Source organism: Candoia aspera, chromosome 1 (genome assembly GCF_035149785.1).
Source record: "Candoia aspera isolate rCanAsp1 chromosome 1, rCanAsp1.hap2, whole genome shotgun sequence".
Taxonomy (NCBI): Eukaryota; Metazoa; Chordata; class Lepidosauria; order Squamata; family Boidae; genus Candoia; species Candoia aspera.
This window is the reverse complement of record NC_086153.1, coordinates 177,273,694-177,286,781: the sequence shown is the minus strand read 5'-3', so window position 1 is coordinate 177,286,781 and position 13,088 is coordinate 177,273,694. Positions and strand designations below refer to the sequence as shown.

Below are 13,088 nucleotides of genomic sequence, written 5' to 3'. Positions count from 1 at the left end.
ACCTCTTCTCTTTATAAGTTCTAGTCTTAAGTGCTGGATTGTTGCCTGGGATAGGAAGAACAAATCCTGTTTTAGGGTTATATGTGAATTGGACATCTTTTAGGGGGGGAAATGAAGAATTCTGTATCTTTGCTTATTGTCCTCCTCCTTTCACATCTTTTCTTGTGTGTGTGTATGTGCTATAGAGAAGGTTTGAATAAAGCTGTATTTCTTCACAGGCACCTAACTCTCAAAGTATTACTGTACTGAGCACCTTTATGTTAGAATTTAAATAGTCTAATATATACTGTTATATGCTAGTCATTCTCTTAATTTTTTTCTTTGTTCGGCATTCTAAGCAGCTGGAACCTTATGTCTCAGCTTCACAGGATACAATAATTTGTACATATTAAAGTCAAAATCATTCTTTATAAGCTGAGAACTGCAGTGCTTGGTTTTAAAATGGTGAAATTAGAAACCTGACCATACCCATACATTAGTCTGTAGGTTTTGTTTCCATACAGAACAGATGTCAGAAAGGGTCTGGCTGTACTTTTTATGACTAACACATTTCATTATAAGGCAGAAGCTTTCATGAGCAGCAGGTCACTCCATCAAATGCGTGGAGTGGCTAAACTGATGTAAGATTTAAATACTTGGGGAGGGGAGGGGATGACAGGATGGTTTTGCACATGGAGGTTCCATGGGGCACAGATGATAGGTACATTATCAGCTAACAATTGTAATGGGTTTTAAAACTGTCATGAGTAAGGATGGCGAGCAGGGGGCTCCCACCCAGACTGTCAAGCGCATGCGTAGCACTGAGGAACTGTTCAGCCATTCAAAGAGACACAGATCGGGACCGCCTTAACCTTTGGGGTTTATATGGCTGGGTTTTCCCACGCCTTCTCAGTTTGTTAGGATTCTTGTTAAGTACTACTAATAAATATTAGAGACCAAGTCCTCGTCTCAGTGTGTTTCCTGGTAATCAGGACAAAAACCTATTATTTAGACCTTTGAGTTGCTGAAACCTACTGACTGCAAGCTTAGCTGCCTCATGCTCAATTGTGCTTGTGTAGTTTCTTTGTTCCCAGACTGCTACACTGAGATCGGCAATGGAATGTCCTGGGAGGTTGAAATGCTCTGATATTACTTTGTCCTTATCTTGAGTCCTGATGTTAAATTTGTGTCCATTAATTCTTTTGTACAAGGTGTGGCCCTTTGTCCTAAGTAGAATCCAGGAGGGGCATTGCTGGTAGATGATGGTATATCTCACATTAGAGGAAGAGCATGTGAAGGTGAGAGGAAGCTTATGCCTTACAGGTAATCCTCGGTTAACAACACCAGTTGGGACCGGAATTTCCATCACTGAGCAATGTGGTCATAAAGCACATGTCACATGACCACATCACTTAGCAACAGCAATCCTGGCACTCCCTGTTGACATTGTTAAGTGAGAATCGTGGGTTGTTAAGCAAGTCCTGGGCGGCTTGCAAACAGGCCGGCAGGCAAGGTAAGTGGCTGCTGCTGAGCGGGGGAGGTGCACGGGTGGCCAGCATGGCATGAGTGCAGCAGAGCCAGGGGTGGCTGCTGCCAGGTGGGGGAGAGTGCAAGCAACCTACCAGAGCAACTTGTGACCTTCTCTGCCAGCTTTGACTTTGCTTGTGGGAAGACGGCAGGAAAGTTCTCAAATGGCGATCACATGACTGCGGGATGCTACAGCCATCATAAGTGTGAGCTGGTTGCCAAGTGCCCAGATCGTGATCATGTGACTGCGAGGGTGCTGGGATGGCCAGAACTTCGAGGACCAGTCATAAGTACCACTCATTCAGCGCTGTCGTAATTTCAAACAATCGCTGAACAAGTGGTTGTGAAACGAGGACTACTTGTATAACAAAATGTGTTAGTCTGACAAGGTCTACCTGACTCTGACTTTCGGTTACCACAGACTAAGACAAGCCTCTTCCTACAATACCTACATAAAGAACCGATGAAGTAACAAATGAATGAGCAACTCATTATACCCCCAGCTTATACAGTAGATAATAAAGTATGTTAATAGGGGCCCAGTGTCCTAACAGCCAGGAACCACGCTGAGACAAGGAATAGGTCTCTAGTGTTTTATTACTGCTACATAACAGAGAATCCTAACAAACTGAAGAAGCATGGGAAAAACCCAGACATATAAACCCCAAAGACTAAGGCGGGCCCGATCTGTGTCTCTTTGAATGGCCACCTAATTCCTCAGTACTACGCATGCGCTTTACAGCCTGGATGGGAGCCCCCTGCTCGCCATCCTCACTCATGACACCCAGTTTCATTAAAATAAGAGAGGTTGGCAATAAAGAAGTAAACAGTGACTTTTGCATCTACCTAACATTAAGAACACTGAACTCCATTTACTGGGATAATTATCCCATGTTTGAATCTTCTGTCAAACTTCCTTTTTGCAGCCAGAATAAGAATAAGGCTTACTTTGGATTACTGTGCAAATCTTGAGCATTGTGCCAATAGAATACAGTTGATACAATAATGGAACAGTGCTATATTCCAAGCCATTGCAAAAATACGTAATGTAATGGCTATCCTCTAGGGATCATAGCTGGATGAAAGGTCTGCCTATTTTTTTTTCCTAGCCAGGAAGCATTTCTATTCATCAGTTATTTGATTTAGCTTCTAATCACTTTTCTAGATCTGCAGTCAAGCAATTATGTGCATTAAGCACCCAAATAATTCTTGGCCTATATTAGGCATATTCTGCTGAAAAGATGCAAAGTTTATGCTTTTAAAGGTGTCTGTTTTGGTGATTGACAAACATTACTTTGGCCATATTTAGTTTTTTCCTGTGCTAACAAAAGAGTGATCAGAGTTTTCAGTGCCAAGCATTAGGCATTAAATTAGCATCATACTTCTGTACTTCTCTAAAGGCCTCTCCCCTCAGCCCCACAATGCCCTGATAATGTCTTTTTTTTTGCTGCTCTGCCACCATGATTTTACCTTCATCTTGTCCACAGCCCATAAATGGGGTAAGTTATCCTTAGCTGTGCTAAGTATTTAAGAAAGTAGCATTTCCTCCTTTATTCCAACACCATCCAAAGACTGTCTCAAGAATGTAAAATCTGTTACATTTTTATCCTTCTATTATTGCTAGTCCGAAGCAATGATAACAAAAATCCTTTATAGCATTTATAAAATTCGGCTCTATAGCCATGTAATCCAAAGGCTTTATTTGTTTTCATATTCCTCTAGTTCTTCCAAATCTTGTTCTGCCTAGCTGCCATCTCAAGTAGTGTAGCTGAACTTTTGCTAACTATCTACTTATTTTAACAGAGTCTAATTCTTTAATGGAAAGAGAGTGTGAGATGTGTCCGTGCGTCTGTGCAATCACAGGGAGGCCATGGAAAGAGGGTTCAGGGTATGTGTATGCATGTGTGTGGTCATAGGGAGGCTGGGGAAAGAGGGCGTGGGTGTGTGCATGCGTGTGTGCAATCTCAGGGATGCTGGGAAAGAGGGCACAGGATGTGTGTGAATGAAGGGTGGAGGGTGTGCGGTGTATGAGCGAAGAAAGGCCAGGGGGTGAGATTTACCCCAGCAACTTGCAACCTTCCTTGCCAGCTTCCCATTGAGTTTCCTTAGGGGAGGCCGGCAGGGAAGGTCACAAATGGCAATCAGATGACTGGGGGATGCTGCAATTGGTCATAAGTGCAAGCTGGTTGCCAGGCACCCAAATTTTATTCACGTGAACATAGGGGTGCTGCAACAGCTGGAACTTCAAGTATCTGTCATAAGTCCCTTCGTTCAGCACAGTCATAACTTCAAACATTCGTTGAACGAATGTTCATAATTCAAGGACTAACTGTAAATCATGTACTCAAGTTTAGATTTTTCAAATTTCTCAACTTCAGGTTGATCTGCTAAGAGTTCCAGTTCAATCTCTATCTAAAATTATTTCACATTCTGCAAGATATGCAATCTGTAACTTACTGAGGGCATAAAGAAATACTATGGAGCAGTAAATGTGCAGGCTGCCAACCCTTGCCCCACATTTCGTAACAACCAGCCAGCCAAACTTATCTAAGTTTCAGTACATATCAAGAAGGAAAGAACTCCTTTCCCAGGTAGGAGGGAGAGATGTCTTTGGCTCATAGGCATAGTTGGATACCCCAACTCTTCCCTTTTCTGAATAGGAAAAAGCTTTGTTCTTTTAAAAGAGAGAGAGAGAACTCTGAAGAAATGGAAAAACAAGTAGATTGCAGGAGCCCTATTGCTTTCACAGACCAGGATTAGGGGAATTACATCACATGAGGTGTCCCTGGAAGAGATAGGTGATGACAGCAGTAATTAGCAAATAGCTTGTCCTGGGCAGGAGGAAGGACCAAGGTACATGAACCCACTGAGCTTCTGGAAAAGGAGGTTTGAAACATCTAGTCTTTCACTCTGTAGGCTCAGCGCTGTTACCTCCTTTACCCATACACATCTACTGTTTTTTTTTAATCTTATATCACCAACTACCTAGAATAACAGCAACATTCCTGGTCATAAAGTATTTTTGTTGTTTTGTTTCTTTGATATTTTTTTTTCTGGTTCCTTGGAAGACATTAAATCTTGTTGATATATCTAGCTAGACGTCTGGCGAAGTATATTCCAAGTCACAACTGCATAGCCTCTAGTGTCTGGAGCACTTTTCACAGCATAAGCTGTGGCACTAACTGCATCCTCTTCTGTTATCTATGCCTTGGGCAACTTTCAGACTAAGCCAGCAGTTTTTGCTAGGAACAGATATGGATTTTCCATTCTCAGCAGATCTATGGCAGATAAATGCCAACAAAAATGAATTATTGCTAGGATTCATTCTCTTCCAGAAAACAGTTATGGACTGACCACATGACTAAATATTGGCTATGTGGTCATATACATTTTAGGAAGTGATGGAAGATTGAAGCAACTTTGGGGAAGGTCTCACGCTACTGTGAAATGTGCAGGGTAGTTTAGATGAGAAACAAGAGCCCTGGCCACTTTGTGCTTTTTTCAAAATAAGTCTAGTAAAACACACACACCCAATAGATCTAATGTATGTGCACATTTCATTTTAAAAAAAGATGTAAATCTGCTGGAGTGGAAATCTGTCCTGGCTATAGAATGTGAAGCATAAAGGTATAGCTTTCTCCACATCTAAGCTCCAATACTGTATTGTAGGAGAGGCTGCTTTTGTCAATAGAATTGGTTTAGAATATAATTGCCTAGTTAACAAGGGCCTGGTGGCAGAATCACATTTCACAAGGATTAAAAATAATGGCAGTGCTTCCTGATCATTTTTTGAGGTACATCCAAGGTGATGATACTTACCTTAAAAAAAGAAGCCAAGAATTAAGGGTGGGGGTGGAATGTAGTTGTTGGCCCACTTTCTGTTGTGTCCATTCCACTTGAAGAATTGAAGTAATTATTTAAGTATCTTGTAGTTGTCACCAGTTTCTCTGATGTGGAGAATAATACCTGGGAAGGGGGCTTTTTTGATGGTAGCAACATTCAAGTTGTGTTGGCAGCCAGCCGGTAAGCAGTAGCTTTGGGGATTTGAAGACCATAGGCTCAAACCAGGATGAAAGGACTTTATTGAACAAATATTAAGAGAGGAAAAAAAAGGTTAGTTAGTTATACCTAACTACGTCCCTTTGGCTTGTCAAGAATTCCATGAAATGACAATGGATGGATCCCTGGAGCCATCTGGCAGTTGTATAACACCTTCCTGGATCTTCAGGTCTACATCCAGGTTCAAAATATTTAGGATGTTTTGCCACTTTTTAATACTTGCTCAAGGGATAGGAAACATGAAAAATACATCACCTGGAGATGGCTAGGTGGCACATCTTATCAGTGACTTGGCCACAACTCAGCAGTTGACCTGCCAAATATATTTTTAAGTAAGACATCACCTTCCTAAGACAATGTGCGGGGTTGTTCTAATGACACGTCTTGCCAGTAACTTGGGAACTCAGATAATTGACCTTCTGCCAAAGATATTCTAAGTGAGATACTTCCTTTGCTCACCTTCCTTTTTGCAGGTGTCAGATTAGGGATCTCATGTTCTCTTTACCTTGTTGTCAAGTAGCAATACAGTTAAAAGACTCAAAGTGAGAGTGCGTACATGCAAGTTGCAAGAGGCTCAAAGCAAAAGAGGTTACATTCAGATTGCAACAACTTGCTAAGTGACCCTCCTTGGCAATTTTTCCATGGTGACACTATGCACGTTTATCTGACCAGCAGCCACACAGTGGCACAGGGACTTTAGACCACTTAAACTACTGTTTTAAACTATATATTCTGCTGAGTTTTGATTGTGCTTTATTTGATATTGCTGTGATTTCATTCCTTTTTATTTTTAATTCTGTGAGCACTAGAACCTTTTTATTAGCATCTGGAGCATTTGTTTATTTATGTATTTAACAATATTTAAGTGGTTGCAGAAGGGTATAGTCAGCCCATTAGTCAAATGAGCTGTGCGAAAATGAGATTCATAGAATACCTTTTCTGCTCTGTCTTAAGAAATCATCTTTATCAGGTGCAAATCTTACCAATTTTTTGATAATGTTTGCATATCAATGGTTTTAGTAAGCACCACTTTATAGTTTACTGAATAAGACATGAGCAAGCAGCAGGAGCAATTCAGAGGCTGATTTAACAGCAAATTTATGCTAGTGGAAAGTAATCGTGCTCATGCAAGTTGAGATACCCAGTTTTCACAAGTCCCTGCAACTAGTCCAGCTCTCCCTGCCATAATCCATACTATTCCAGAAAGTCCCCTAACCCTGAGAAGGGCTGTGGGGGACGGCGCTGGGCAGCCAAGACAAATACTGGTCTTAAGACAAACTATTTCAGCCATCAGCATCATAGTGGAAATATGGAAGCAATGTCTTGAAAGAAAGCATTTAATGGGACTTGATTCCAAAGCAAATGTGGGAGCCTGATTACAGCACTTTTTTATCTTGCAGAAAGGAATATGTAAATGCCCCTAATGATAAATTATGGTGTTCTACAACTGATTATTGAATATCAGAAAAGTTGTATTAAGTATGGGAAGAAGATAGTGCTCTGTAGCTAAACATGGAATGAAGTGCCACATAGCCAAATGTACAGTGTTCAGTTGCCCTGTAGCCTGGTTACTTCTGCCCCCTAAAAATCTATCTGTCCATTAGAAATCTCCATGCATTCCTTGTGAATTCTAAGTTGCAGAGAGAGAGAGAGACTTGTATACGTGCAAAGGTTTCTTAAAAGGAGGCTATGTACCAAAGGAGAATAGTACCAGCTGCCCACTACTGCTAATGCAATAATTGAGTGAATGGTCTTGATACTATATCACCATACTGAATATGGGAAACTATGCACAGAGTGCCATCTACAGGGAAAAGTTAATGGCAGTTGTGTAAGTTGTTTCTTAAGCTGTGTCCTGAAATCAATTCCATCCATAGAACGAAATGTTCTAAAAGTCAAAGGGAGTAATTTAACTAAACACAATCAAAGTCCCAAAGTATGAAAGCATTAAACAAACTGAAGCAGCATCAGTGGTTCTTTCTGGAGTAAAGCACAAGAGGATTTCCCCCAAGAAACAGTCTGCCAAAGCCCAGAGGATCCTGTGGTGTGTTTGATCGAACTGTTTTCTACACCACTCGGAACATCTCCTGTGTGCTTTTGCCTATCATTTTGAGTTATAGTTCAGGCAAAGATGCATTGATGTGGTATTTTTCTGAGTATTTGAGTATATACAGCAATAGGAATATTTAACTGTGTGCACAGACCGGCAAGCCCCAATGAGCATGTGTAGTATTTCCTTTTAACTTACAGATTAGATGGGGAATTGATGTGCAGCAGCAAAATAAATCACATAAATGTCCAACATGTTACTACTTTCCATATTTCTTCACACTAGGACGCTCTTTTTAGAATCTAATTTGAAGTTTCTAATATCCCGTTTAGCAGATTAAAAGGTAGCAAGGGAAGAAGATGAAACCATGTTCAGTTGGTAGAAAATATGCTATTAGGTTCAATGTTAAGTTTGAAAACTGGGATCATATTGTGATATCATTAGTGTGGCTGTGATAGCATTTCAAGAGGATCATAGAAATGAACAATTAAACCATTATAGAAACCTGTGATAGTGACTGCATTTGACATACCCCACAATTCCAGACTAAGAGTTATATAAATGAATTGGTTTAAATCCACATCTAGTGAGTTTAAGGATCATACAGTATATAAGAATGTAACACCAATACAAATAGCTGAACATGTGGGCAAAAGCATTGTGTTATTATCCAGATAGCATTTTCTTTTGTTTGTAATGGTTAATGGTGGACCTGCACACTAATACAAACAACTAGATCTGTTTTAATGAAGTAATGGATTTGATGAATCTGAAGCAAAGAAAACATGTTCTTATCTTTAATTTCTATTTAATTTTTTCCAGAAAGCAATATTTTTCATAACCGTTACCATAAATTCTGTTTGAAAACCTTTTGGAAGGACATAATTAATTAATTATTCTATTTGTATTGTCACGGACTAAATTATTTTGTTTCCATTTTCAGTATCATCGACAAGGAAGTGGCTTTAATGGCAGAAGTTGACAAGGTTAAACAAGAAGCCAGTAAGTAGAAATTAAAAATCAAGTAATGCTTGCTAAATTTGTTCAAGCCAAGGATGGGAGAAGGAAAAGAAGAAGTTGAGATTAAAAGATTACTAACTGTCAGGGCTATTACATCTTTGCAGAAGGCTGATAAAACAGTTCCTTGTGTTAAGTTGGTTTCTAATACCGCACCAACAGATTTGGGGTGATTCCCCCCCCCTTTTTAAGTCACCCACTTTTCTTTTGGGAAAAGGCATTCCTAGAAGCTGCAGTGAGGAAGAGAAAGGCTGGAATTTCCCCTGGGTGAGGGAAAACTGTTAACATAGCATTAGGAGGGGTAATCCCATTCCAAGCCTTTTAGAGAAGGGCAAGATACAGATATTGTAGCATAAGTCAACAAGCAAAGAAAAAAGTCATTTCATGCATTGATCGGTGACTTAATTTATCACTGTGGTTATCTCTTCCACATGCCCATTTAACATTTTGCATTATCCTATTTTCTTTGGCAGTGGATATTTTGACTGCACGTCAGAAAAAAGCTGAAGAATTGAAGAGACTAACTGATTTGGCAAGTCAGATGGCAGAGACTCAGCTGGCCGAACTGCGGGCTGAAATTAAGGTTAGCTTTTAAAGGATGTTCCTCTTGGAAATAAGTGTAGCTGTGTACAAGCCAGGCATCTCTATTTCTGCACTTAGAGCCATAGCCGGGCTCAAGCAAAGTATAAATCTCGCCTTTTAAGAATGTCTTCCTCCCTTATATTTTATAGTAAGATTTTGAAAAGTAATATTTAGATTCATATAATCAAAGTAATTTCTGCTTTTCTTTCCAATTCTATGAGCACTGTAAGGGTTCTTTTTGTTTTCTTAGGCTTTAACTCCCCCATATAACTGGAGATTTTTTTTCCAGTGACAAACATTCCCTCCATTAAATGTGAGGACAGGGTATTGTACTGTTGATTCTGAATCAGATTTCGCAGTAGCATTTCACAAAGGATAAAAAACAATCAAACTTTCTAAGATTGGAGCATGCATCTCCTCAAAAGGCTTTTGTTCAAAAAGTTGGGCTTCAGCATGATTTTCTAGTTGGGGCTATTTGTAACAGTTACTTTCCCCTTCATTGTAGCACTTTGTAAGTGAACGTAAATATGACGAAGAATTGGGTAGATCTGCCCGCTTTTCCTGTGACATTGAACAGTTGAAGATGCAGATATTACAGTGCGGAGAAAGTAAGTTATGGTAGAGTCTCCATTCCTCTCAGCTTCTTCATTAATTGCCCTTTAGAACAGTTATTAGAACCATTTTCATAGCTAGTAATTATAATGGATAACCTACTGCCTTTGGTTTAGCTTTTCTGGAATTCATGTCAATATATTGTATGATAAAATCTGCATTTTTTCTTTGAAGTTTTCCATCCAAAAAACAATTACTCCTCAAGAACACCATCCAGTACATTTCTTCAATCAGCAACTTCAAAATCAGCGACCAGCATACAAAATACATATAACCAAAAATATTCTAGTCAGACTCCTGCCAAGACTTCTGATTATAAAACAGCAGTAACTAAAGGTTCAAGCCAAGTTGTCCCAGTTTCGGAATCTTCTCATGTAATTTCAACAAATAAACAGGTAAAGACCAAGGAAAAGTTTTCTCTGTTAGTGTAAAAATTATAAAGTAAAAAATTTACAACTGCATGAGAAACGTCATGTAGACACATAGTTGGAATGATTTTCATCAAGTCAATTTCTTTCCAGATTCAGGAATTATTTTGAATGCTATATTATTAAAAGACTCTAGATTCTGGAACACCTTTGGATCTGATTTATGTGTTTGATCTCAAGAGACCTTTCAGCTGATCATGTTCCTAAAATTTAATTGAGCATAACTTAACATTCTTTTTCTATTCAGGATGAGACACATCAATTAATGAATTGAAGAGGTCACAATGAAGGCTTATTCTCACATCCATATATAAACCCTTTTCTGTCCCTCACATATACCACCTCAGTCTAGCTGTGTGCTCTACATGAGGCTGCCCTTGAAGACCATCCAGAAGCTGCAACTGGTTCAGAATGCAGCAGCATGCGCAGTTTAGGGTGTCCCACAGTTCACCTGAGTAACACCACTGCTGCATGAGCTGCACTGGTTTCTAATTGCTTTCCAGGTGCAATCCAAGGTGCTTGTTATCACCTTTAAAGCCCTACATGGCACAGGGCCAGATTACATGCGGGTCCACCTCTCCCTGAGGGTATCTGCCCATCCTACTAGGTTAGATAGGATGAGTGTGCTCCAGGTCCCTTCCCTTAAATGTTGCCATCTGATGGGACCTTGGAGACGTGACTTCTTGGTGTTCAACCTAATCCTTTGGAACAGCCTCCCACCAGAGATCAGAGGGATCCCTACTCTTTTAGCCTTCTGGAGGGTTGTGAACACCTGGCTCTTCCCCCAAGCATTGAGCTAGGATGAGGGGTTGAGTTGTGTGGATGTTTGATCTGGCTCCTGGGGGGAAGGGTATGTTTTTAGCTGTGTTTTATGGATTGTTGTGAGCCACCTAGAGTCATTTTATGAGATAGATAGCCATAAACGTACTGTAAATAAATAATGAGGCAGCCAATTGGCATGTATAACCTAGATCTGGGTAGGCCTGGAGGGAAGGTTTCTCCTTTCAGAAGTATGTCCCCCAAAATCTTTGGCATCAGCTGAGATTCCAGGGGAGGAGGGTGGCTATTGTCATCTGTAAATTGCTGTAGGCTTTCAGAGACTCTGCATCACAGATAACCAGATGTAAGACCCTCTGGTTGAAATTGGGTTCTAGGGGACATATGGGAATGTACCATCTTTCCTGCTGCACAGCATCATCCCTGCTTGACCTCCTAGATTCCATTGCCAGGCTGTCTATGGAGACACCAAAGCTGTTGGTCTTGGGGATTTCAATTTGCTACCAGACAACACTGAGTTCAGAGCACTTCTATGGAACCATACACACAGTTCAAGTCACTGAAGGCCTGATGCGTACTGGTGGTTGCATTTTGGATCTGGGACTGGAGGACATAATCATCAGTCCATTGCTATGCTCTCTGATTTCGACTTGCTGGTGTCACCCCACCTCACTGGGAGATAGGGTTTGTTAGAGTGGCCCATTGCGGGTGAGGCAAAGTTTTTCCCTAAGAAGTGGGCAGTTTGGCCGAGGCCTTTATTGCAGCCTTGAATCGGCAGGTGGCAGAGGCCCTGAACTATACTGCCCCTATGTGGTCTTTCTGTGTGCCTTGACACCTGATGAAGAAGGTCCTTCAGACTGTGAGTTCAGTCACCTGTTCATTATATCCAGGTCCCTGGTTTGTTAGGGCTGCCCAGGAGGGGACTTGTGCTTGGGTCTCTGTGGTGGTTCCTTTGGCCTTGAAGGAGTCAGTGGTGCACCCCCTCCTCAAGCCATCACTGCACTTAAGTTTGAACAATTTCTGTCTAGTCTCCAACTTTTCCTTTTGGGTGAAGGTGGTTGAGAAAGTGGTCAGACAACAGCTCCAGAGGATCCTGGAGGAAACAGACCATCTGGACCCATTTCAGGCTAGGGACTTTCCATCTGTAGTCTTTGATGGGGTCGCATTTCCTCACTCGAGACTGGTGTCAATCTGGGGGTTGTCTTGGACTCACAGCTCCTACTGAAGGAGCACATAGCAGCTGAGGCCAAGAAGACCTTCACACACGTTCATCTTATACACCAATTGTGCCCGTTCTTGAATCAGGACATCCTGCTCACCTCGCAAATGGATTATTGCAATGTCTTCTATGTGGGGCTGCCTTGAAGGCCGCTAGGAAAGGTCCAGAATACAGCAGTGTGTATAGTGAAAGGCATCTCACAATATGCCCATGTGATGCCACTGCTCCGCAAGCTGCACTGTCCACCAGTTGGTTTTCAAATGCAATTCAGGGAGCTTGCTAGTTATTACCTTTGTTACTCTTTGTGGCATAAGGCCCAGTTATTTGAGGAACTGCCTATCTCTGATAGTTTCTGCCCATCCAGTGAGATTGGGCAGTGAGTGCATTTCAGGTTCCTTTGATAAGATGGTATCATCTATTGGGGCCTAGAAAGGACCCTGTCATAGCATCTACCCCTGGAACAGCATCCTCCCAGAGATCCATATGGATGAGGACAGAAAGCCATTGAAAACTTGGCTGTTCTCCAAGTTCTGAGGCAGGGTGCTGTTTGAGCCCCTGTAGGATGTTTTGTTTGTTATAGAGGTTTGTCTTCTAGATGCTTATAATCTGTCTCTCTCTTAATTCGTAAGTGTAACCTGCCTAGAGTTGTTTGGAGTTGGGCTGCCTCTAAATTGTGTTAAATACATACACTTTCCAGATTAAGAGGTAAATAATGAACAAAAGCAAGGCAAGCTTTTCTAGAAAGGCAGTAAGATCTGATGTGTGCTTGAATAGGTCACAAGATGAGCTTCATTACAAGTGAGAGGATATTAATTGGAAGCTTCTATGAATATTCATA

The 13,088-nt window shown here is 41.0% G+C and overlaps 2 protein-coding genes across 2 annotated transcripts in view; one reads left to right on the top strand and one right to left on the bottom strand.

The window, feature by feature from the left end:
* The window catches only part of CLK1 (CDC like kinase 1), a 280,468-nt gene that overhangs the window by 93,923 nt on the left and 173,457 nt on the right, over positions 1-13,088 (bottom strand). The gene's annotated exons all lie outside the window — the stretch shown is intronic.
* The window catches only part of SPATS2L (spermatogenesis associated serine rich 2 like), a 65,759-nt gene that overhangs the window by 51,565 nt on the left and 1,106 nt on the right, over positions 1-13,088 (top strand). The window contains exons 8-11 of the mRNA XM_063318010.1: positions 8,559-8,617; positions 9,106-9,215; positions 9,720-9,822; positions 10,001-10,221. Of these exons, the coding sequence (XP_063174080.1) occupies positions 8,559-8,617; positions 9,106-9,215; positions 9,720-9,822; positions 10,001-10,221 (493 nt within the window). The remainder of the gene's footprint in view (positions 1-8,558; positions 8,618-9,105; positions 9,216-9,719; positions 9,823-10,000; positions 10,222-13,088) is intronic.